The sequence below is a fragment of the Lampetra fluviatilis genome, chromosome 25 (assembly GCF_964198595.1).
Source record: "Lampetra fluviatilis chromosome 25, kcLamFluv1.1, whole genome shotgun sequence".
In the NCBI taxonomy this organism is placed as follows: Eukaryota; Metazoa; Chordata; class Hyperoartia; order Petromyzontiformes; family Petromyzontidae; genus Lampetra; species Lampetra fluviatilis.
Window position 1 is genome coordinate 872755 of NC_136299.1, and position 26334 is coordinate 899088.

The following is a 26334-nucleotide window of genomic DNA, read 5'->3' on the forward strand; positions in this document are numbered from 1 at the left end:
ACAGTGCGCTAACTCCTGCACCACCGCTCCCCACACACACAGTATACTAACCACTTCTCCACCGCTCCCCACACACACACAGTGCGCTAACCACTGCCCCACTGCTCCCCACACACACAGTGCGCTAACCACTGCCCCACCGCTCCCCACACACACACGCAGTGCGCTAACCACTGCCCCACCACTCCCCACACACACACAGTGAGCTAACTACTGCCCCACAGCTCCCCACACACACAGTGCGCTAACCACTGCCCTACCGCTCCCCACACACACATAGTGAGCTAACCACTGCCCCACCGCTCCCTACACTTCTCTGTGCGTCTCTTTGTTGTGCAGTCGCCGCCCTCCCTCTGCCCGGGGCCATGCAGGCGCCCAATGAGCAATGGGGGCGGCTCCACGGTGCCCACTCAGCCCCCAGCACCCCCCTCTCTCTTCAACTGTGCATGCTAAATAATTAGACACTTTCACAACTCACTCAACTAACCATTCAGTTGCATCTTCCTAAGTGTTCACCAATCACACACACACATACTCAAGTGCATCAAAAAGTAGGACCGCATTTTTGCACGCTCAAGTGACAGAGAGATTGTCGGGTGAGCGCCATCGGGAGGGATGGAGCTGCCTGTGTTCGTGGTGGACGCGTTCACAGGCGTGCCTCTGAGTGGGAACCCTGCCGCCGTGTGCCTGCTCGGCCAGGTGAGCTTGGAGGTCGCCTCCTCGGGACCGCAGTCACTCAAAGGTCGTCGTCCTCACCAAGTCTGACACGTTCGCCATCGTGGCGCACGCTGGTCGCCATATGGCACAGGGGTTTGCGTGCGGCTACAGCAGAGGCAGCAGAAGAATCCGGATATTTATTTAGACTGGGGGAATCCATTGAGCTATAAAGCTCTTTTTCACAGACGTCCAGTAGCACGGTTATCGTGGGCTACGTTGTGGAGAATATAAGTAACTACATTAATAATCGGAAATGCCTCCTCCTTTACATAGCTGTCCCCCCACATACGACACACGTGTGATATTTACACATCAGCCACACGCATGGCCTCCTTTTTGCGAGTGCATCCTTTCAGCAGCTTTGATTCAAGCGAGCCTGAATCTGCCGTTGAGACACCGAGTCCAGAGTGTTTCTTGTGTTGTACCAATGCTGCTCAAATTATGCATCCCCAGGTCATGTGGCTGATGAGATGTGCAAGAAATACATTCTTGCATTCATACTCTTTGGTTCTTTCGGTAAAGTCACGTAGATAAAAAATAACTAAATTAAATCACGACGTTTCGGAGGCAACACAAGCTTCCGTCATCAGGTGGAACAGCGACAGCAAAATTACTGTAGTAATTATGTGACTTTACCGAAAGAAGAAAATATCCTTGCAGTCACAAAAACTTCAAATCTAGATTCTTGCATTGTTTATATGGGACATGTGTGCAGGAGACGTATTATATGTTTATTTATATATTTCACCATTTGTGGTTTTCAACTCTCATTTCCTAGATTTCTTTAAAAAAAATCATTATTTTCACGTCTTTGCTGACTATGAATTAGAAAAGATGCTCCTCTCTGTCGTTACCATGGCAATCTTACTACCAGAGGTCGCAACCGGGTACCCGATACCCGTACCCTACCCGATACCCGGCTACCCGATACCCGGCTACCCGTACCCGGCCGGGTACGGGTAGCCGGGTATCGGGTAGCCGGGTATCGGGTACCCGTTTTCGACCCTGGTGCGGCCGGGTACAGGTACGGGTAAGGAATCAAAACCCGTTTGCGACCTCTGCTTACTACTCACAACTTTGTTGCTGGTGATGAAGTCGTCTCTCTGGTCGATGTGCTATGAAGGGCCATTGCTCTGAACTTCACCTATTTATATTTTTTTATTTTAATGCCACAATGTTATTGACTGTTTATTTTTATTTTTGTACGTAGTGTTTTAACCGCTTCCAATGCAGCCGCAGCATCACCAAATAATTATTTAGAAGGTTGGTTAATACCATTATATATTACAATATGTTTTACTTGTTCATTATCATCGCTTGTTGTTGGAAAATATGTTGAAAGATAAAATTATTTAACTCGATCTGAAGAATCAACCCGTGTTTGCCTGGGGACAGAATTGAGATAAATTAATTGTAGACAGAGTTGGTATCAGTGTGATGAGAAGAGTGGAGATCGCCAGACTTGTGAAAAGCGACAACAATTTTTTTTAAATCACAAAGGGAGAGTTGATGGTGATCATGAAGAGTGGAATTGTCAAGTCTATGTTTGGCCTAGTCACAAACAGTGTTAGACCAGAGAACGCCAAAAGGCAAGCAGCACACATTTTATTTAGAGAAGCATAGCGCCATTGTTTTTAATCACATTGTGCTGGTAGCCTTTTAGCATTCTCTGGTCTAACACTTTGAGACTAGGCTCTAAGGAAAGTTGTCTGTTGTGGACCAATCACTTGCGAAGACAATGCATATATTTACAGAGCATGTTTTTTGTTTGCATGTTCATCACAAGTATATGTGGTTAATACTGGTAGAAACCTCCTGGTTACACCAGCCCACAGGGGATTGTTTTCGTCGTGCAGGGAGGGGCTGGGTGGGGAGGGAGGGGCTGGGTGGGGAGGGTGGGGCTGGGTGGGGGTGGGAGGGGTGGGGCTGGAAGGGGAGGGGCTGGTCACCCCGTGGCGCCCTTATAAAACTCAACGTTTAACCAACTCACGCCGGCTTGTGCCCGCCCTCACAGTCGGGCATATTTGCGGAATACACCACGCCGCCGTTGATTCTGGCCATTGACCGAGCAACCTAACGTTCCTACCAGCTCCCTCCGCAGGAATGTGTTGCAGACCTGATTCCTTGCAAAAGGTTTCTGTTTGGTGTTTTAACATCTGAATACAACTGTTTTATTGCAGGAAGGGTAAAGCCTATTCTTATACTAAGGGGCCGTCCATAAATGACGTCACGCGATTTTTGACGATTTTCGACCCCCCCCCCCCTAGTCACACGGCGTCACAAAAAGTCAGACCCCGACTAAAATATGACGTCACAAAGCTCTGCCCCCCCCCCCCAAAAAAAACATGCTTCAAATCGCTTTAAACGATTGTCATTGTAGTGCGTATTTAATGTGGCGCTGCACTCTGATGTTGTAGGAGTAAACATTTATTAAAAAGTCTATTTAATTAAGTAGAACGGGTTGTCTATATTTGTTTAAAGTTGCGCATTTTGATGTGATGTCACATTTCTACCCCCCCCCCCCCCCGTCGTCACACATCGTCATAAATGTCTGCCCCCCCCCCCAGGTGCGTGACGTCATTTATGGACGGCCCCTAAGATTTACTTTTATTCTGCGGGTTTTTGTCTCTTGGCTACCATGTCTCCTGCAGGATCTGGCAGAGGAGATGCATCAGAAGATTGCGGCAGAGATGAACCTGTCAGAAACGGCGTTTGTGCGCACGCTTTCTCCAATGGACGACTTCAGTTCAGGTCAGCAGCCCCAAACGTCAGTACAAGTTCAAGGTGCAGCCCTGTAGTTGCTCGCTCACGCCACTGCTGGCGGAAGGGCCTCCCACTAGAGTGAGCTCTGGGGCATACTTGCTCTACTCCTCCACGCCGCCCACACCGTGTTGGAAGAGGTGGGAGTACACCTATACTGACCCCACCACGCGCAACCTGCTCCATCGGCTAACTTTGGTGAATCCGTTCATACTGCTGCTGGGTGAATCGAGGCGGGAGGGGGTGATTTAAGAAACCTGCTCCCACGTTCGACCCGAATTGAACCATTGACCTCTGGATTGCAAGTTCAGCGTGGTAACCATTAACAAGCCTCTGGCATTTGCTTGCTTAAATCGCACCACACTTGCACATTTCCACTCAATGCGTGCTCGCGTACACCAGTGCGAGGAGTGGTTGATAGCAGGGAGGCAAGCCGGGAGTGGTGCTTCTGTAGTGACTGAAGCAGCAGAACGTGAGCTCGAGAATACCGTAAGGCAATGCTGCTGGTGGGTTATTACTGTACACATCATCAATAGAGTGGTGGCACAGTGGTTAGTGCACTGCGCTACGGACCCGGCAACCCGAGTTAGATTCCTACTCACGGCCAACATCGGTGAAGAAGAATATCCGAACCGGTGTTGGGCATCCTCGAAGCCGCCTCAGCCTCAAATGAGTACCTGGCGCTGTGTTGATGAAACATCGCCACTGGGGAGACAAAGGCAGTTGGGCTTGGTGTTGCCCACCCACCCCCTCGTGTGCCATTCCAGCCTTCAGAGGTGCTTGCTAACAGCACTTTCCACAAAAGTCTGTTAAGGCTATATGAGGGATCTTTGTCGTTGTAATAATATACATTACCAGGCGAGAGAGGAGTCAATTGAATCCAGTGCAAACTCTGTATTTGAACTACATTTAAACTTGTAAAGGAGAGCCGACACAAGATTGCAGGGGTTTCGTCTTTTAATCCTTTTCTCACATCCACACCTGTCCCCCGCCATCCCAATCTCGTTCCCGCCAAAGGCCCCCTCTTCCCGCCCATTCTCCCCTTATATCTACTCGATCACCCCTCCCACTAACCCTCCTATTGGTGGGAATCCTTCCCCTGACACCCCTACATCACCCTGCCCCCCCAGAGATATAAAAAAAAACGTTCTCGGTTCTGCCTTCCCCATGGACCATTTAAGTCTCCCCATGCCTCCCACCACTGACAGTGACGACAGCCCTTAACCCCCCCACAACCATACAATGAAATATAACACAACAAAATCAATTGCGCGGCCTGCCCAGGTCTCCAGCCAGCGTCCCGTAACAGCCCGGACATCCACAGGCAGCAGATGACCGTGGCAGCCCCCTCCTTCGAAGGCCCTCTCGTCGCGGTCCCTGGTTCGGTGGTGCCGGTGTCGCCTTGCCTGGCGCCGCTGTCTCTCCGGCCCCCGCTCGTGCCGCCGCTCCGTCAGGCCTCACATGGGGTGCTGTAGGTGACAAGGAAACACAGGGCACCGAACCCCCTGCCAGTCGGCGCGTGGTGGTCGGCGACCCTGGCCTGGGTAGGGATGATGATGATGTTGGCAGTGATGTTGGTGGTGATGTTGGTGAAGATGACGGTGGAGAGATGTATGGCTTAAGGCGGGTGGGGTGTACAAACCATCGTCGCTTACCCAGTTGGACCTGGACGCACTGCGGTCGGAGTGCTTTAATGACCTCGACCGGCCCTTTCCAGGGTCGGTGCAGCTATGGTGAGAGGCCAACCGGCACCTGAGGACAGTGTAGCCATGCCTGGTCCCCGACTTTAAAGGGCTTGGCTGTCACTGTCCTCTCCCGTATCCGTACATTACTCTCTTGGCTCGTGGCCGATGTGGCCTCGGCTGCTTGGCGGGCCTCTCTCAAATAAATGAGGGAGGTCTTTAGTGCCTTCGGCCATGTGTCAGCTCTTGCGGGAATGTCCGTCAGCTGCACCTCAATAGACGGAACGGGATCCCGTCCGTACATCAGGAAAAACGGCGAGAACCCCGTTGCCGCGTGCGGGGCCACCCTGTACGCCGCTAAGACCGATGGAATGTGGAGGTCCCAGTCGGAATGGTTTTCGTCCACCACTTGGGACAGCATGGCCGCTATGGTGCGGTTAAGCCGCTCTACCATCCCATCGGTCTGGGGATTATACGGAGATGTTCGGACCTTTTTAGTGCCCAGGATAGAGCCCTGATCCGTAAGCAACCGCTCCGGTGCCCCCTTATCAAGGACATAGCCTCCCACGAAGGCATCGGCGATGGTCTGTGCCGTTTGGTCCGGGAGGGCCCACGCCATCGGCCACCTCGTGCAGTACTCGACTCCGACCAACAGATATTTATTTCCCCGTGGTGTGACCGGCAGTGGTCCCAGGATGTCCAACGCAACCAATTTGTTGACCCTGGTCACCGTGATGGGCTGTAGGGGCGCCCGGCTTACCCGGGGTGGCGGCTTTCGCCGCGCACATTCAATGCAGGTAGCGACCCATCGATGCACGTCAGCGGTCATACCTGGCCAAAAGTACCGACCCTGTGTTGTATATGTTGGGTATGAAAATTTTGATGTGTTGTATGCGTGCGTGGGTGAAATTATTATGTTGTATATGTGGGTTATGAATATTCAGTGAAAATAATAATAATCAAATGAAATTTGGCCAAATGTGTAATTATCCGGAAATATGTTAATTGATGTAATTATGCACATTTAATTATGCCAATTCGAGAGGTAATCGTAGTAATTATGCGAGTGGGTGTAATTATGATAATGCAAGTCGTTATGATAACCAGACCCCGCCTCGGTGACGAGGGTGGGTTATCGATCGGAATAAGGCAATTAATCGTATGCAGTTATGCAGGTGTGGTGTAAGTATGCAAGATTAACTTAGATTAACTCGGCATCGTTGTCTAGGTTCGTCTCATTCTCGCTTATCTTTAGGTCCCCGGTTCACCCCGTTATCGCTTTAACATTTACTGAGTATGTATGTGTGTTTATTAAGGTCACCAAGTTCAGATCTCAACGCAGAAGCAGATCTTATGCATAGACTTCAGGAAAGAATCACACAACCACTTCTGTATTAATCAATTTATTACTAATTCAACCTGAACTATGATATAGTATGCGAACTCTCAATCCCGGAACGTCAACACGGCATCAATACAGTATCATCAATGATTGTCTGATTTCACTTGACAACGGCACATGGATCCCGCATAACGCGATGGTTGTTAGTGAGAGAGAGAGTCGTTAAAACATGCAAATACTATGCTAAGAAAAACCTTAACGTTAATGAATGATTACTCAATATTATTCACGCAGTACCGTACTCCTTATTGATAGGATGCGAGTACGTGCGGCGATTATGACTGAAAGATCCTTGAAAGATTATACGGCGATAAAAAAACACAATCAAAACAGTTATTATTCTTAAAGGCACCAATCTCAACAGATACATCGGCAGGTTATCTGACAGCAGAATGGCTCGGAGTAAAGGCCTGCGACGGCGCTCCTTTTCCGAAGATCGTTATCTTATACAGAGTTTACTAATTGGGGACCAGATCACCTGTTAAGGATCTGGTGGGCCACCACTCCCCACGTGAGCGTTGCTCGGCGGAAGGAGGTGCCAAGAATCAATTCGTATTGATGGATCTGTTGGGAATTTATGCGATTAAGAGTACAGCCCACTAAATATTAAAGATAAAATTACGAATACTCTTATAAACGACAGATGGCCATCACTCGGTCGTTGGGATGCCTTCACAGCCACGGGCGGCTTATGGGTTCGAGTGGGTTTGAGTGGTAAGAGTTGTCTTCAATAGTCAGTGTTCGGAGTCGGTTCTTTATGTCAAACAGACGCCTGGTGGTCGTGTGGTGAGGGGGCGGTGCGCGTCATACGTATTAGTCGCTCCTCTGTCGCCGTGGGGAATTTGGTTTGGATGCTCGGTCGGTAGGTGGCGCCCACAGCTCGCTCCTGGCGTGCAGTGTTGGGTCGTCACCTCGTCGCCAAACCGCGACGCTGGCGGCCAGCAGAGGGACCTCCGACTCGGCAGAGGTTGGCCCACGCGGCCGAGTTGAGCTGTCAAGCGGGTCTTGCCCGCCTGCAGAGGAGACGGGGAGCCGCTTGAGTCGAGCCCCGAGAGCCGGCTGAACTCGGCTGAGTCCCAGAAGCTGAAGAGTCGAGCCGACCCGTTGGTCGCAGCTCGCCCTTGAGTCGACCCGCTCGGTCAACTCCTGAGCCGACCCACTGGTCGAGCTCGGCTGGTGAGTTGACCCTTCTGGTCGAACTGGTTTCCAATGCTCAGGGTCCTTTCTTTTATGCCGAAAAATCCCTTTGGGTCCTGCCCACAAGGCGGGGTTTCTTTCGATTTTTGCTGTGTCAGGATCTGTCCGTAGGTAGGTGTGTTCATGTGTGTGTCCGTATGTCCGTGTCCTTGTGTGCATCACCCACGGTATATTCCGTTGTCATACTCCCTCCATAAAATCCATAAGCAAACAATCAGATGTTACAAATTGCCTCGAAATCGTCTCTCTGTCTGGGTGCAATATTATCTCTTGTCTGGCCTTCTTCATGAACCAAAACACAGACGTTACAAATCGTCTCACAGGCGTCTCTGTCCGTGTTGCACGACCTGGAGGGAGGGGCACACTCCCTCCGACCCTCACAGACGCACACAGACATGGTTAAAACGTTTTAAATTAACATTTGTCCCTTACCATTTCCCAGTTATGATTCTGTATGTAGCCTAAGGTGTGTCGTTTCCCATCGTGGTGCTTGACCCAAGTGGAGGTGCCTCCCCGAGCACATACACACTCCCATCCCGCGCTGCGGGGATACAAAGACGGCCGGGATCTCCCTTTCTCTCCGACCCTGGGTTTAACATCGCTCTTTATTATGTATTTTATTTCGACCTGGTGGTGATTTATCCCGCTATCCTGGCTTTTCATAAGTTTTACTTTTGTCCTTTCATGCATAGGCTTATTATTATTAATTTATTTCCGATATCTTAGGTTAAGGGGTAAGTTTCTTGATCCTAGGAATTCGTATTCCTTGGTGTCTGCATGGTTATATAAGCGGAATATAGTTGACGGTGAATAGCGTTAACATTGATGTTATGTACGATATTATGTATTGTGATGTCTTTAACTTAACTTGTTGGTCGGCTTTACTGACATGAAGTTGCATTTCATAGCCTCGCAGTCTTTGCCTCACTCTGTCTCTGCTCGCCGTTGTTGTTGCTGTCCAGCTGACGCCGTTAACTCAAGGCCTCATTAATTTCCGTCACTCCTTGTAGGTGAGGGCGGTTGAACCTTGGAGTCAGTTCTGGTTTTTGTCTGCTTGCTTTTCTGATGTCCCCTGACCCCGGGAGTTATTATTTCTACTTTTATGGCCTGTCGAAGCCCGACTCGCTGTTGCTGGGCTTGGTGGGTCGCTGGGTTGGTGTGTTCCCGGCTTTTTTTGCTTACGTTTGCAGTTCGCCGTGCTCTTAATTTCCTTCCCTCTTCAACCTTATATCGACTATTCGCTCCTGTCTGGGTGCGATTCAATTTTGACTTAGGAAGGTTCTGATTGTCATATGCTTCGGGTCGAGTTGTATATTAAAGTATGGAAATAACATTTCATATTGACTTAATGATGGTGATGGTTCAGTAGGCGTAACTTGTGGCCTGGTTTAATTGGAGTGGGTGTGAATATCAATAACTTTAGCCTACCCTGTTGTTAAATTCTGACTTTAACGTTACTTTAATAGCAATACAGAATAATTGAGCTTTTCGTCTTAACTAGGCGAACGTGAACTTCTGGTGACCCCTGCAGCCTTGTTATTCAGCTGAGTCTGCATCCTTGATATACAACGCTCTTATTCGTCTCACTGTGGCCATCCAACCTTCTGCTCTGGGAGTGTTATTCTTAATTTCAGGTCAAAGGCCCCCTCACGTTCAGCCGTGCAGGGTTGTTAATCAGCTCCCTCCCCTGTGTACACAACCTTGAGCTGACCCACTTCGTTTAACCACTCACCCCGGATTTATCTTCCTTGAGGCAAGGTGGCAAATTCTGTCATCCCAGACCTCCTCCAGTTCATCACTTAACAACACCTGGTGTTTTGCAGTTTGCTGCGCTTTGGGGTGTTTTCATTCATTATATATCAAGTAAAAAGATAATATATAAAAATATCAAGTTTGGAAGAAGGCTTAGGATACAACACCTGTAATGTGTACAGTGTCTTCCGCCCCGCCAGGTGCAGCAGCTGGCGGCCGTGTACGTCCATAACCAATTGTTGACGCAGCGACTCCGGAACTACCAGGCATCGCCGGCGCCCTGTCGGGTCCCATCACATGAGGAGGTCCTCCCATACGATGTACTCCTCCCCCCCTGCCTCTGCTGAGGCACGTAGTGTTCGCAGTGGGGCTTCCTCCAGCTGTAGCCATCTCCAATCGTCCAAGGTCAGCCCCAGGTCGTGGTCGGTCAGCTGGACCTCACCCTGTGCGCCCTCCGCCGTGCGTACGGGAGCGATGACCGTCCCCTCCGGCCTCGCCTCCTTGCAGCGTGCCCCGCCTGTGGTGCATGCACAAGGGCCCTGGGGCGCCAGTCGGGACAATGCGTCTGCGTTGGCGTGTCTGGTCCCTTTGCGATGCACCACTTGGTACCTGTACTCCTGCAGGCACTCTATCCATCTGGCCAGCTGGCCCGAAGGCTGGTCGATGCGGAGCGAATACTGCAAGGCCGCGTGGTCAGTGCGGACTGTAAATTTGCGACCATACAGGTAGGGTCGGAATTGCTGCACGAAGTGAACGACTGCCAGGAATTCCCTACGTGTGACGCAGTAGCGCTGCTCCGCTGATGAAAGCACGCGACTACCGTAGGCGATAACCACCTCCCGACCCTGCTGGACTTGTGACAAAACACTGCCGATGCCCACATCGCTGGCGTCCGTGTCCAGGATAAAGGGGAGGCCAAAATCCGGAAAGGCGAATGGTGGTGCATTTGTCAGACGTGAGCGCAGCTGCTGGAATGCCTCTTCCTCCAGAGGGCCCCAATAAAACCTCTGGTTCTTCGCCGTCAACACGTGCAAGGGCTTGGCAATGGTTGCGAAGTTGGGTACAAACCGGCGGTAGTAAGAAACGAAACCCACAAACCGGCGTTCCTCTGGAACCGTTGTGGGAACAGCCCAGGCCCTCACGCAGGCCGTCTTTTCCGGGTCTGTAGCCACTCCAGACTCAATAACGACGTGGCCCAAGTAGCGTACCGACGACTGCATAAGGTGGCACTTCGACGGCTTGAGCTTCAAGTTCGCGTTCCGGAACCGCAGGAATACCTGACGTAATCGGTCAATGTGTTCCTCGAATGATCGGCTGAAGACAATGACGTCATCCAGGTAGATGAGGCACGTTTCCCATTGGAGGCCTGCTAAGGCCAACTCCATTATGCGTTGGAACGTCGTCGGCGCAGTCTGGAGGCCCATAGGCAGGCAGTTGAACTCGAACAGGCCCTGTGGTGTCCGGAACGCTGTTTTAGGCCGGGAGTCCGCGTCTAGTGGGACCTGCCAGAACCCGGACAATAAATCCAGCGTACTGAAAAATTTTGCTCCCGCCAGTGCATCCAATGAGTCGTCGATACGTGGTAGGGGATATGCGTCGGCCAGCGTGACGGCATTGAGGCGTCAGAAGTCCACACAGAATCTCAGTGACCCGTCTGACTTCTTGACTAGAACCACCGGTGCCCCCCAGGGACTCGAGGATGGAGAAATTATGTCGGCCCGCAGCATCTCCTGCACCGCTTGTTGAATGTGCCCTTTTTCCATTGGGCTCATTCTATATGTGTTTTGGCGCAGGGGTGCGGCATCTCCCGTGTTGATGTGGTGCTGCGACATTTGTGCGCCCTAGGTCGAACGGTCCCCGGCTGAACACGTCCGAGAACTCATGCAATAACGAGTGCAGCTGGTGTTTCTGGTCGGGCGGCAATCCCGGCTCCGGCCCCGCCAGCTGGTCCATCCACGATTCGGCCCCTCTGTCCTTGGACTGGCTGATGCTGCCTACAAGCTCGGGCTCCATCCCAGGGGCTCCTAGTGACAAGGGACTAACGTGGGCCAGAACTGTTCCCTCCTGCACCATTGCTGTTCTATTGGAGGTGTTCAGCACCTGAATGAACAGATGCTGGTTCCTCTGGATAATAGTTTCGGCTCCCACCAGCGCATGGTGATCCGTGGCAGCTGACGCCGGAGACACCAGGATGGGTGAGTCCGGTCGGGCTGTCATGAGGGGGGACCGATATCGCAGCGGAATCAGCATCTGCCGGGGGAATGGAGACAGACTTACTGACCAGAGCCTGCACATAGGGTACACCCCGGCCAGCCCCCTCCGCCTTTAGGAAATGGAGATGCGTTCCCTGGACTTCCACCCGCCCATTAGCCAGATCGATTTTCATTGGCATCCGCCTCAGAAAGTCCGTCCCCAACAGGCAGGGTACGGGAAATGTTGCGGAGACATGGGTCCTGCTACCGAAATCTGCCCAATCTGTATCGGGGCTTCAACCTGGCCCAGGAAGCCCATGCTGCCTCCATTTGCTGCAATGAACGTCGTCTTAACGGGGACTAAAGGTCGGTTTTTATCCGGCAGCATCTTGTGCATGGTGCTCGAGATGATCGTGGCTGATGCCCCCGTGTCAACCAAGATACGTGCTGACATTCCCGCGATTTCACCGACCAGGACCAAGGTTCCTGACGTGGCCGCTACCACCCGCCTTGCCAGCTTCCTCTATTGTGTGGCTGAGTCTGGCCACTGACCAGGCGGCGTCTCGTTATCCTGCGGTGCATGGTGAGATGATGGGGGATGGATGTGAATGGACCGAAGATGGGGTTCCCCCCTTTGGAGTGCGTCGCAGCAGGGTGAACGCGCCCTTGTTACATAGTGTGGGCTTCCCCCTGGGTTGCGGGCTGGGCTCTCTATGTGGTGCAAATTGCCCCCCCTTGATGACGTAGGATGGGCCCCCCTTGTGGTGTGGGGGGGGGGCCCCCCATTGTAGGGGGTGGTGGGGATTGGGGGTTGGGCCTTCCCGTGAGCCCCTCCCTTTTCCCCTCCCCTTCCTTTCTCACGGGGGCGTGGTCCCCCTGGTCCCGTCTCGCTCCTCCGCAAAGCGGTGGTGAGGCGGGCCGTGGAACTGCTCCAGGGCGCAATGTCAATTTTGTGTGCTGCCTCAGCCCAGGGGCTGTTAACCCTGGCAACTCGCCGGCGTCGCAGGTAACTGGTGACGACACTTCCGGTTGTGACGGCACGTCCGCCCGCGGAACCACGCCCGCCCCCGACGGCACGTCCGGCTGCGACGTCACTTCCGGTCGCGACGTCACGCCCGGCCGCGACGTCACTCCCGCCCGCGACGTCACTCCCGCCCGCGACGTCACTCCCACCCGCGACTTCACTTCCGCCCGCGACCTCACTTCCGCCCGCGACGCCACGTCCGGTCGCGCCGACACGTCCGGTCGCGACGTCCCTCCCGGCCTCGGCGCGATTCCCAGCGCGGTCCCCGGCCTCGGCGCGATCCCCGGCGCGGTCCCCGGCGCAATTCCCAGCGCGGTCCCGAGCCCCGGCGCAATTCCCGGCGCGATCCGCGACACCACTTTCGGCCACGACGTCACTTCCGGATGCAACGTCACGTCCGTTCGCGACGCCACTTCTGGTCGCGACGCCACTTCTGGTCGCGACGCGATCACCGGCCCCGTCGCTATCCCCAGCGCGATCCCCTTCCCCCGACCAGGACAGTGGGGAACGACACCGACGGCGCCCACCCCGAGGAGACTCCCGGTGAGTTCGCGGTGTCGAGGTTGTAATTGCTCGGCCCGACCGAGAGGCCGGGCGGGACGGCGTCACTCGCCTGGATCCTGTCGGCGTTCGGCCCCGGCGGGTTCCAGGTGGCGTTGGCGGCCTCCGGCTCCGTGCGGCACCCCCTCGCCACATGCCCCTCTCGACCACAACGGTGGCAGACCCACGGGGCGTTCAGTCGGGGTGGCTCGGCGCGATGTTGTAGAGGCGGCTGCCAGCGACGCGGCGGCTGGTCGCGCCCCTGGTCCCTCTGCTCTGCCAGTCCCCGGATCGCCGCGTACACCTCCCGCAGCGATGGCTCCGGCTCAGACGTTGGGGGTCCGTTCCCAGCTGCCACACAGGCAGCCTGTGGCGATGGTGCAGGTTCGGCGGTTGGTGTCGCTGGACCCAGTAGCGCCACGGCAACGGCTCGGCTGTTCCCCCCCGCCACGCCAGCCACCCGGCCCACGGGTGGCGCCCGGCCCATGACCTGCTCGTGGGCTTGGATGGTCCGGGCATTCCTCCCGCGTCACCACGGGCATTACAACGCCGGCGCGGCAAGCGTAGGCGATGAGGTGCTCGGCCACGAGGCCCTCGAGCGCTTTTTCAGCCAGGCGAGGGAAAGCCCTCCTCGCCAACACGAGCAGCGCACCCCTGTAGGCTAAAGGGGATTCTCTAGCCCCTCGCTGGCGGTCCTGGAACCGTTTAAAGGCTCCTTCCGCCGGGCAATAGATCTCCCCCAAAGCCTCGTAGGCCGCCTGTAGCGTGGTCTTGCTGTGCGAGGGAAGGGAGGTGTAAGAGGAGAGTGCCTCTTCGCCCAGAACGGATGGCAAAGCTCGTAGTGCCTCTTCGTCTGTCCACTCGAGAGCGTGGAAGGCAGCCTCGAATCGGCGGACAAACCCCTCCCAATCTTCTTCCTCAGCCACGAACTTGTCGACGGGCCCCAGCCGACGCGGCCGTCCTGCCACCTGCTCTCCGTGTTGGGTGTTTAGCCCTGGGGGTTTTGGCGGGAGCGGCGGCGGCTGGCGTGACGAGGTTGGTTGCGGCTCCTGCCCGGCCGGCTGGTCGGCCTCCGGGTCCCGTTGCCTCTCCTCCCGTAGTACGCGTGGGGGTGGGGGTCCCGGTGCTGGCGGGCCCCCCATAGGGAGCCTCTGCAGTAGCTCCTGGAGTGCCCTCTCCACGTGGGCCATGCGGTCCTCCATGGGGTCCTCCAGGCGATCCAGGCCCCCTGCTGCTGCTTCTGGTAGCAGGCCCCCTTGTTGCCCGGGATGGGAAGGATCCCCGGCCCCTGCTTCCTCTTTTCTTGGCTCTTTTCTGCGGGGATTCTTCTTCGTAGCCATTGTAAATCCCACCGCTGCCACCAGATGTAAAGGAGAGCCGACACAAGATTGCAGGGGTTTCGTCTTTTAATCCTTTTCTCCCATCCACACCTGTCCCCCGCCGTCCCAATCTCGTTCCCGCCAAAGGCCCCCTCTTCCCGCCCGTTCTCCCCTTATATCTACTCGATCACCCCTCCCACTAACCCTCCTATTGGTTGGAATCCTTCCCCTGACACCTCTACAAATCCACTCTATGTAGAACCAAGCAAAACTCAACCTCCCGTCCCCCCCCCCCAAAAAAAAGCCCACGTATACTGTTAACAGACCGTTGAGGCAAGTGCTGTTAGGGAGAACCTATTAACAGGCCCTGTACCATGCATTGAATGTGGTGGCGAGATGTTAAATACCTCGCCTAGTATATACGAGGTCGAGTGGGTTCGGTCCCGACCCTCACGCGTGTATATTTGGAGTATTCATGTCTCTCTCTCCCCCTGTGGCCACGTAGATTTTTCTCCAGGTCCTCCGGTTTTCCCTCCACACTTAGAAACATGCGTTTTGAGTATCTGGCTGCTATAAATGTCCATGTGACGATAAGTCACTTTGTTGAGCGATCATTTGTCATAGCCAGGTCGCTTCTGAAAAAGAGCTATATAGCTCAGTGGGCCATACCTGGTCAAATAAAACAAATAGTTTAGTTCATAGTTTAAATGAACACAAAACAAACGATGCAAAACCACGGCAATGGTTCCAACAGCTGAAACGCTTCTGCAAGAGAATTAAAGTTAGTAAACAGTATCATCAGAAAATCAATTAGACCACAGATTAGAGGAGCCCCAACTCTCGAACCCTGTACATTCCAGGCATTGTGGAGTCTGGCGACAGCCACTGCTTACACTCTGGTGTCCATCCCCAGTCATCTCTCAGGGCTTTCTGTGAGTTTAAAGGACATGGTTCCCAGCCAATTGGCTGCGACAATCTAATGCAACCGAATTGGCGGGGTTTATGAGTTGCATAAGATGCATCTAACGCCTTTTAACCGATTAACTGTTGCCAGGCCATTGTGCAGTTTGTATGTTCGTTCCAATTGGTGGAGTCATTACGGTACTAATATTCCACTGAAAACAGTTACCGCTTCCTGCATACTTTCAGAACTGGTAAATCGATTGTGATAATGGTTACCGGTTAACAGTTTACAGGCTACTGTTTAACCCTAGTTTTGAATGCACTCGGCATGTAACTGCAATTACAGAATACTTTGATATTGTCTGCTGGCCGAGTCACCCTTGAAAAATTAGCTTCTAAGCTCAATGGGCTTTACTCAGTGGGAAATAAACTTCTGATTTCTGAACGCGTCTCGTATTGCAATGGCACACAACATTTACCGCCCGTGGTGCGTCTCTTCTCAGCCACGCGGTTCGGTCTGCGTTGGTTCACGCCGAGCCGAGAAGTGGCGCTCTGTGGACACGCCACCCTCGCCACTGCCGCGATCCTGCATTCTCTCGGCAAGTCACAATTCGGTCTCCAACCACACGACACACACCACCCGTGCACACAAGCACACCAAATTGCTCAATTGCAATTACTGTACTGTATACATAAAGCAGTCATTGCCCCCAATTAGCAAACATAACCCAGGTCTCTTATACTTTCGTATGCCTGCTGTAGGTGCAGAGCAACAACAACAATTTCACATTCAGGTGGTCAAGCCAGATAACCGTGTCAGGAGCAGCGGAGTGTATTGCTGTAATGCCTCCTTCATATTTGTAGGCATTGCGTCATTATACGCCATGAGTTTTCTGGAATTGTCAAACCCAGGGATCTTCTGTGTTGGGTATATACCCTAGGTCACGATTGGTCACTTGAGTTCTCACATGGTTAAATAGGATAAACTTGAAACCTGTAATTTCAACACAGCAAGAAACATCAACACTTGTGACTTGAGTCAAAGTGAACAGGGTTAAGACTGAGCGAGACAGAGCCACAATGGTGCAGGAAGTTATCCGTTACGCAGTTTTTGCGATTTAAAAGAAAAGGGTTATCACCTGCTCGGGTTTGATCCAGACGGTCTGGGAATGGACATCTGTGTTCCAGTGGCAGGAACTGATTCGTACTGAGATCTGGTGATGGTATTGCATTGAACTTTGTTGCAGTAGAATGCACACTTCTGATTGATCTAGGTCAGGGACCTTTCAAAGAAAAAGGAGAGCCATTTTGTTTTGTTTTTGTCTTTGACCAAAATAGTTGGAGAGCCGCATCACACGCAGAGCCACTTGTACACAAACACAGACACAGCAGCGGGTATACAGCAGATAACAACAACATACATTCTGACTTAAACAAAATTGATTATGGAATAAACTGTGTATATTTAGTTTATTCCCCCCCTTAGTTATTCTTTAACAATACGGTTTTACAAAATGTTGTCACAAAGAAATTCCATAGTAACCCATTTCCTGCCATATGTAATCAGTTATCTTTACGTTAGATTATGTTGAAGATTCAAAATGTTTTTTTTTAAACGGCTGCCCGTAAGGTTACGGCCAAAGAGCCACCACATGCGGCTCTGGAGCCGCAGGTTGCCGACCCCTGGTCTCGACAGACTGAGGAATGTGTCCGGGTTTGGATTTTGGAATAGGTGCCGATCTGCTACCGTTGGCTCAACTCTAAACCCACCCGCTTTTGGGTGATTCTGCAATTGTGATGCGAGAAGTAGTGGAGTGGGTGTGTGCGTATGTGCGGAATGGGCTGCACGTGAGGTGCAACTTGTGATGTGAGGCTGTTTTTACACATATTCAGCCAACGTTCCGCCAAAAAAGTTTTCCAATGATGGCCAAATATCGCAGCACGAATCAGGCTCATCTGGTAATGCAAAGACTACTTAAAGACAACTTAAAGTGCCGTACTTCCACGGTCTGTCTCGTTGATATGGCGGTGTCTTTTGCGCGTCCATTTCTGTGTTGTGGCAGGCAACACCAACGCACGGCTCGCATTCCATACGCTGAGCGGCGAGCTCGCAGCTTGCCATGAAGGGGACCACATCGCGCTGGACCTGCCGCTCAACCCCACAGAGCCGCTGCAGGTGAGGAAGACAGAGAGGAGACTTGTACCTCGAGCACTCTGTGCTGGCTGCGAGAGGCACACGATGCTCTGCCATCGCGGGTGAACCGCACACATCCAAAGGACTGTGGGGTGAAGCCAGAACACATCATGGCACCTTATCGGTGCTCAGCAGAAATATAAACTCTAATGATTGTGTTCGCGATGGGATGTATGGATTTACGAGCGGAAGAATCAATTCTAGTTGATACTCGGTGCATTGTTACGTGCCTAATGTGTGACAAAAAGGTTTTGTCTTAAAAAAATTGCGAGTGGTACTTTTAAAACACATTTTCACCATCACTTATGCCATCAGAGTTTTCCATGGCAGGAATGTTTGATTTTTTATACGCTAAATAATTATTACGTGTCTGTTTTAGGATAAAGATGAATTTAAGACACTGATTCAGGTAAGGTTTATTATTATGTCTTTGTTTCATTTGAACGTGTTGCATAAGTGTGCATGCTATTTTGAGCTATTTTGACAAAAGAAGCTCATGGATATATATATGTGACACGTGGTGACACCCTGGATACCCTGCAAACGAAATGTTACATCTCAAGGGATTGTCATGTGCAATATCTTAATACATCGAATCTAATTTATACTTACAGAGCGCCTTCACTCAAGGCGCTTGACATAACTTACACGATGACAGAATGGAACGATGTCGTTCATAGGGGCGCGATACAAGGATTGAGGAATGAGTGACAGCACTAGAGGGGTAACTTAGGGATCACGAAAGGACAGGAAGGAGTGGAGGGGCGAGGGGAGCGGAAGAGAATGGGCAATATAAAAGAGCTAAAATTATGTCAGACACTTGAGTAATTGTACGCCTAAAGAGCACATTCTGACCAGAACAAGGGATCTGTGTTGTTGAAGATGACTATGAATAACCTGACCTTTGTCCTCGTTAAAAACATCTTGCGAATGGCAAATTGCACTAAATGGTGCATTGCCTACTTGACAAAAAAACCCACTAAATTATTTAATTTCTGATGATTCCACGCATAGTTGTTGAGGATTGCCCATCGCCCACAATCCCAGAAAGGTCGGAAACCATTGCTCTAGACGCTGTACCAGCGCTTCTAACCAGCGGCTGTGGCATGGATAATGTGCAGGAGAAATTACAAATGTGAAGGATTGATTACACGAGTGTGTTGTCATTGTTGCCGGGTAATTTTTGCACGTGCTCTTATCGATAGATTTAAATTGCAAGAAACTCTCACGTGAAAAAAGAATGCGGTCCTTTAGCTGCACGTGCTTCCTCTTCTGCATTATTTCACAAACGTGATATAAGAGAGTGCTTTGTGATTGGTCAGTGTCACCATGCTGTAGAGCACCACAAACCCTGACGTGCTGCCCCCGTTGCTGGCTGGGTGCGCTGGGGGTGTGGCGCTTGGCGTTTGCGCAGGTGGCGGTTGGAGAGATGAGCGTGCAGGACGTCCGCTATTCACCTGGCACTTGTAAACTGCTCATCCGGTTGAGCGACGTCTATACCAGGTGCGCCCAGCTGGACGGTTTTGTGTTTCACCCGTCATCACGTGACCTTCTTGTATATGGGGGGCGGTGACGTGGACCCGGGCGGTAGCGCATTCGCTGCTTGCTGCAGAGGTCTGCAGTTTGAATCTAGCCAGCCCCGGTTAATACTGCGAAATACTACGCAGCGTCTACTTCACGGTAGATATGGAAGATCCTGTGACATAATTCAAAGAGTACCGTATGTCATTTGACACCGCCATCGTGGTTCAATTTGGCCAAATTTTAAAATGACACCGCAAATTAGTTCATTTCAGGGAACAAATAGCAATTGGCACCCCCTACTGCAAAAACCTAGGAGGACCCTCCTGTCAAAAATCTCAAGGCTTTTGTCCTGGCAACAAACGTATAATAATAAAAATGCTTCACACAGCATTATTATGCTTGTACTTTAATTAAACTACTAGCTTGTTAGACTGTCCTAGGACGGAAGCTGTAATGTAAAAATGTAAATTAACGTTTTATAATGAGATTGTTAATTTTAATAGGAAATATAGCACGTAAAGACATTTTTCTTAACTTATGAAATGGAATTAAGGACTTTGGAAGATTTCTCGGTATACGATATTTCGTGTGAATCTCTTATCACTGTTCAAAAGGGTTCCCTGCAGTTGGCTATCCTTGATGAACACTTTGATCCGCTGAGGATATTTAGATCTAGACAATGCTTATTAGACACTCTATAGGGGCAGTGTCATCTTCAGGGTGGCCAAATCTAGCTAGCATACAGGCAAAAGAAGCATTAACATTGGTAAATGTTTTGACCAGGGACTCTTCGGTATCTTACACAATAGGCAGAGGTAAACAATCTCTGTGGCTGTATAATTTGACAAAACCCATAACTTCACTTTAGCACTGTTTTCAAATCACCTGAAGCTGTTAACGGACAAATTTATCTTCACCGATAGACGCTTGATAGCGAAGAGTGAAGAAAGTAGAGTGCTGATACTATTTCGATTTTAAGCTTTCGTGACTGCAGGGATTCATCTTCTTGGTTCTTTCGGTAAAGTCACGTAGAAGGGAAGTAATACAATAATAAAAATAAAACATAATAAAATAAAATAATTCTCACGACGTTTCGGCTACAACGCAAGCAGCCGTCTTCAGGTGAAAAATGAGACACTTCCAAGCTAGGAGCTTATATATAAGCTGGGTTGGAGGTGGAAGAAGAGCGCCTTAACAAAAAGAATGTGCATATCAAGAGGAATTTAGCATATTCATGGAAAATGCGTAGGCGGTGGGCGGGGGGGTTTCAAAGTCATATTATGCCCATGCATTATGCAGGATCAGCAGCACCAAGGGAGGGTGCAGGGAGTAGCATTAACAAAGGAAGGAATGTTAATAGTATGTAGCTGCAGTTACTAAACAACCACGTAGAAAACTAAAGTATAAACTACATAAAAAACTGAAGTATAAACTGCATAGCATCATCGGTATACTTACTATACTCTACAATAAGCTGAGTTACTAACGGCAAGTAATACATTACAATTCTACATCGTAAAAATTATATAATATGCTTCCATCTAAACTTTATTCTCTTACATCACACGAGCATACACCGTACTATATACTGCCATAGACAAACCCAACATTAAATTATATACTGTATTGCTATAAACCACCTTATACATTTTAATATAACACTATGTATTATTCTACCCACCCTAATGTGTATCACACTGCTATATGGTTACTATACAATTACGATACTATATATTACTTTGTACATTGTATTAAGCATATAAATGTTATACTATTTGTTATTATACACTGTACCATTGACCGTCGTGTCAATGGGTGAGTCGTGGTGGGAAAACTTGCAGCGGAGCAAAGAATCCATTCCCTGCGGAGAATACAATGCCAGTGAGTGGAACGCGGTCTGAAAGTCACCGTAAACGTGAACACAATCAGTTAAGATCCGAAATGGTTTATTACGTCCTTCCAATGATTGCTAAGCCAGAATCCATCTTCTCGGTTGAAATTGTATCTGTGTTTGTAGGCGATCCACATATACAGTATATAATTTAATGTTGGGTTTGTCTATGGCAGTATATAGTACGGTGTATGCTCGTGTGATGTAAGAGAATAAAGTTTAGATGGAAGCATATTATAATTTTTACGACGTAGAATTGTAATGTATTACTTGCTGTTAGTAACTCAGCTTATTGTAGAGTATAGTAAGTATACTGATGATGCTATGCAGTTTATATTATTTGGTTCTTTCGGTTAAGTCACGTCTAAAGATAAAATAATAAATTAAATTAAATAATAGAATACGACGTTTCGATTGCAACACAAGCAATCATCATCAGGTATAATGAAATAGCGACATAATATCTAACCAGAAAACTATAGACAGACATATTAGCAGACAGATATCACAAGATACATACATAGCGAGAGCAACACAGGTGACAGAGAGGGGTGATCGTCTCTGTGGGGTGGCCTTAAATAGACAGAGGGGGGGCGGAGGCAGAGAGAGGGAGGGGGGTTAGAAAAAATTAGCATATCAATGAGTGGTCCAAAAGAAAACGTGGTGCTGCGAGTACGATGGCACAGCAAGCAAGCCTGAAAATCAGGAGAAAGACACACTAAAATTAAATAACCTAATAAAATATCGAAATGTAATGTAATACAACACAGAGGGTCGGTCAACACACAATTAACGCATAGCCTGGTTGATTACGTATTTCAAAGATTGCTAAGTTAGAATTTAAGTGTGAACATTTTAAAGAGGACACAGGCAGAGAAAACAAGTCGCCAGAGAGAAAAAAGATAAGCTTAAAACTTCCCCGTAGAAGTGGTTCAATCTTAATTTTGGAACTTTCGTGACTGCAGGAATTATTATTTGGTTCTTTCGGTTAAGTCACGTCTAAAGATAAAATAATAAATTAAATTAAATTATACCTGATGATGATTGCTTGTGTTGCAATCGAAACGTCGTATTCTATTATTTAATTTAATTTATTATTTTATCTTTAGACGTGACTTAACCGAAAGAACCAAATAATAATTCCTGCAGTCACGAAAGTTCCAAAATTAAGATTGAACCACTTCTACGGGGAAGTTTTAAGCTTATCTTTTTTCTCTCTCTCTGGCGACTTGTTTTCTCTGCCTGTGTCCTCTTTAAAATGTTCACACTTAAATTCTAACTTAGCAATCTTTGAAATACGTAATCAACCAGGCTATGCGTTAATTGTGTGTTGACCGACCCTCTGTGTTGTATTACATTACATTTCGATATTTTACTAGGTTATTTAATTTTAGTGTGTCTTTCTCCTGATTTTCAGGCTTGCTTGCTGTGCCATCGTACTCGCAGCACCACGTTTTCTTTTGGACCACTCATTGATATGCTAATTTTTTCTAACCCCCCTCCCTCTCTCTGCCTCCGCCCCCCCTCTGTCTATTTAAGGCCACCCCACAGAGACGATCACCCCTCTCTGTCACCTGTGTTGCTCTCGCTATGTATGTATCTTGTGATATCTGTCTGCTAATATGTCTGTCTATAGTTTTCTGGTTAGATATTATGTCGCTATTTCATTATACCTGATGATGATTGCTTGTGTTGCAATCGAAACGTCGTATTCTATTATTTAATTTAATTTATTATTTTATCTTTAGACGTGACTTAACCGAAAGAACCAAATAATAATTCCTGCAGTCACGAAAGTTCTAAAATTAAGAATGCAGTTTATACTTTAGTTTTTTTAAGTAGTTTATACTTTAGTTTTCTACGTGGTTGTTTAGTAACTGCAGCTAAATACTATTAACATTCCTTCCTTTGTTAATGCTACTCCCTGCACCCTCCCTTGGTGCTGCTGATCCTGCATAATGCATGGGCATAATATGACTTTGAAACCCCCCCGCCCACCTCCTACGCATTTCCCATGAATATGCTAAATTCCTCTTGATATGCACATTCTTTTTGTTAAGGCGCTCTTCTTCCACCTCCAACCCAGCTTATATATAAGCTCCTAGCTTGGCAGTGTCTCATTTTTCACCTGAAGACGGATGCTTGCGTTGTAGCCGAAACGTCGTGAGAATTATTTTATTTTATTATTTTTATTTTTATTATTTTATTACTTCCCTTCTACGTGACTTTACCGAAAGAACCAAGAAGATGAGTGCTGATACTGTTTGAAGTAACTTAGCAAATAACGAAGACCAAAGGAAAGCATTAGAGTTACGAATACATTGATCAGAGTATAATTTTAAATGTAATGGCAGGGAATATTGAAAAAAAGAATGTCATCAAACACGTCACTGCATTTCACTGTCGCACTGTATTAATGGCAGTGAATGGTTCACAAAGAGAAGTCATACAACACCTCGCAGCATTTGACCACAGCACTGCATTAATGGCAGTGGTTGTTGCCCGCAACTATGTCATGAAAAGCCTGACGTAACGTCACAGTAGCACTGTATTTAACGGACGTTCAATTACTTGCAATTCACTGCTCTGATATGTATCTTCCGCTTTCGCTCACTGGGGTTAAAAACAATTGGGATTCGATACAATGTCTGCAAAGTAGCAGATAAATGTTTATTGTAGCATAATTTGGAAGCGTAATGTCGACTTACCTTTTGTTTGGACGTGCCGAAGAAATAAAGGCACCAATGCACTGTGATGCGGCGTAGAAGCATTTATTGCCTTCACTTTCTATAAAGATACGGAAAATCGAAAGCGAATTTGCGTAAATGTTTTTATCATAGCCGCTCGACCTTCTGCATTCGTCAACAAATCCAGGCACACGTGAATAATAATGAGGGGGAGGGCCGCATGTGGAGTGACGTCACGCGCGGGACACACACACAGCCTTTTTTGGCTCGTCATATTACCGTAGTTGCTGCGTTTATTTCTTTATTAGCTTTACTTTCCATAAAGACAGGTCAAAATGAAAGCTAATTTGCGTAAACAAATTTTCGTTTGCGCACCACCTTAATGCGGAGTGACGTCACCCGTTCATGATTATTAATGACAGGGGGGGGGGGTCCATGTGGAGGATACCCCACCTGTTCGTGATTATTAATGAGGGGGGCTGGTCGACGTGAGTGACGTCACGCGCGTTACACACTGACATTCTTGACTCAAAGTAGTGATGAGCTTTTAGTATGTTATCGGTGTCCCTAAAGTAGAAACGTGAACAGGCACCTCTCATTTAGAAACAGAGAGCTGCTTCGATATCTAATAAACTCACAGACACGCTGACATGTCCCATCAACTTACTTAAACCTGTTTAAAACCGACTTGCACATGGTTAGCAACTATTACGAGCGAGCGTACATCATTCTGTATGAGCCGACGGTGTGCACTCGTTAACTATTTGTTATTTATTTGATTGGGTGTGATATTCATTGGATACATACATGCTGTATGTTATAGATTTAGCATGCTTGTATGTATGTGTTGTTATTGAGCAGAGGCCCATAGCATCAAGTGGCAAGTCAAGGAGTTTGGGAAAAAGGGATGGGAGGGAATTCCAACGCAGAGCAGTGCGGTGCTTCAGTTTAAAGAATAGACACCCTCACGGACAACGTTTTTCAACCTCAAGCAATTTCCCAAAGTGAAGCGTTTTGACGAGTAGCGATGTTCACAGGCAGGATCTGGAGCGTATGCCGATCGATCCGGGCTCACTGCTGCGCGTCGAGCGAGCCAGTGGGAGCCCCGACGTGATGGGAGTTATCGTGACGCTGCGTGGCTGCGGCGGGGATCGGATTGACTTCTATTCTCGCTACTTCGCTCCCTGGGTGGGCATCAATGAGGACCCCGTCACTGGTGAGCGAGCATGCGAGCGCACGGGACCAGGGGAGAGGGTGAGTGCTTTGTGATAAGTTATTATTATTATGAGATGGCTTGCTTACCCTCGCCAATTCTCAATATTTCTTTTTCAGGAGGGTCTTACCACGTTCTCTCATTAGGGTGGCGATGTTGCTACGTGTAATCCCAATTGAGTAAATTGAAAGGTAATATTTCAGCATTGGAAGTTTGGCCAATAGCCATCATGTTTCGCTTTGGCAGGAAACCCATGCATAACAGGGGAGACAACACAAAAACACGACCCACCAAAATGCCAAAGTTGGGAATTGAACTCCGTTCCTTCTTGCTGTGAGACGCAAGTGTTACTACTGTTGCCACCCTACCACCCAAAGTTACAAAAGTTAATATCATCATAAAAGTTACAAAAGTTAATATCATCATATCAGCTGGCACATGGGCACGTGTAGACCAGATATGCCATATGCTGTCAAGATATGTCAAGGCCCTTTGAAGGCTTTACTTTAAATAGGAACTAGAAGCAGAGGTCACGAGCCAACAAGAGATCTTAGAAAATCGTATTGAGTGCAGCGCAATCGGTAAAGCATTAAGCTCAAAGAAGTCGAAGCGATTTCTGGTCATATGACCATTGAGGCATTAGTGCTCATCTCATGTTAACAGTCGTGAGCCAGTGGTAGAAATTCCACATTCCTATGCCAGTGGCGAGTGTCTCCGTAAAATAAACGAAATGGGCCGAATCATTCCACAAACAGACCTTCCAATTGCTTGCTCTGCCCGAGCCACCTGGCTGGTTTACGCACGAATCTGCAATTTATGAAGTGTTACTATAGCAGTTTATTTATTCCGAACCGAGCAGAGTACGAATGCACTGTTAACTTATTCTCAGGATCTGCGCACACAGTGCTGGCAAGCTATTGGTCTAAGGAGCTTGGAAAGCAAGAGCTAACAGGTGAGTCATGACACCACTGCAACAGGTTAATTTATGGTTAATAAACCTGCAGTATTAACCAGGGCGGCCTGCTGGGTTTGAACCGCAAACCTCTGCAACAAGTGGCAATTATGCTACAAACTGTGCTACATCACGGCCGGAAAATTACATAATTACGTGCACCATGTCGGTGGTTGTGAGGAGATAAAGATGCATTGCTCTTTCAATAATCGTTTGCTCACAATGCACAGCTGACTCTTGTTGTTGTACGTACAGCCAGGCAGTGCTCCCCGCGTGGCGGGGAGCTGCAGCTGTCCCTGCAGCAGCAGCACGGGCGGGTGAGCGTGTCTGGGCAGAGCCGCATTGTGCTGCGCGGGTCGCTGCACCTCTGAGCCTCTGCTGCCCT

General features: G+C 49.1%; 1 protein-coding gene across 1 annotated transcript; it reads left to right on the forward strand.

Annotated features, from left to right (window-relative positions):
* The first annotated feature begins 401 nt into the window (after positions 1–401).
* PBLD (phenazine biosynthesis like protein domain containing) lies at positions 402–26334 on the forward strand. Its single transcript, XM_078867978.1, has 9 exons — positions 402–699; positions 3369–3468; positions 15992–16087; positions 17552–17664; positions 18062–18091; positions 19097–19185; positions 24822–25000; positions 25887–25949; positions 26205–26334. The coding sequence occupies exons 1-9, from the start codon at positions 616–618 to the stop codon at positions 26318–26320; spliced, it is 870 nt and encodes a 289-aa protein (XP_078724104.1). The 5' UTR covers positions 402–615; the 3' UTR covers positions 26321–26334.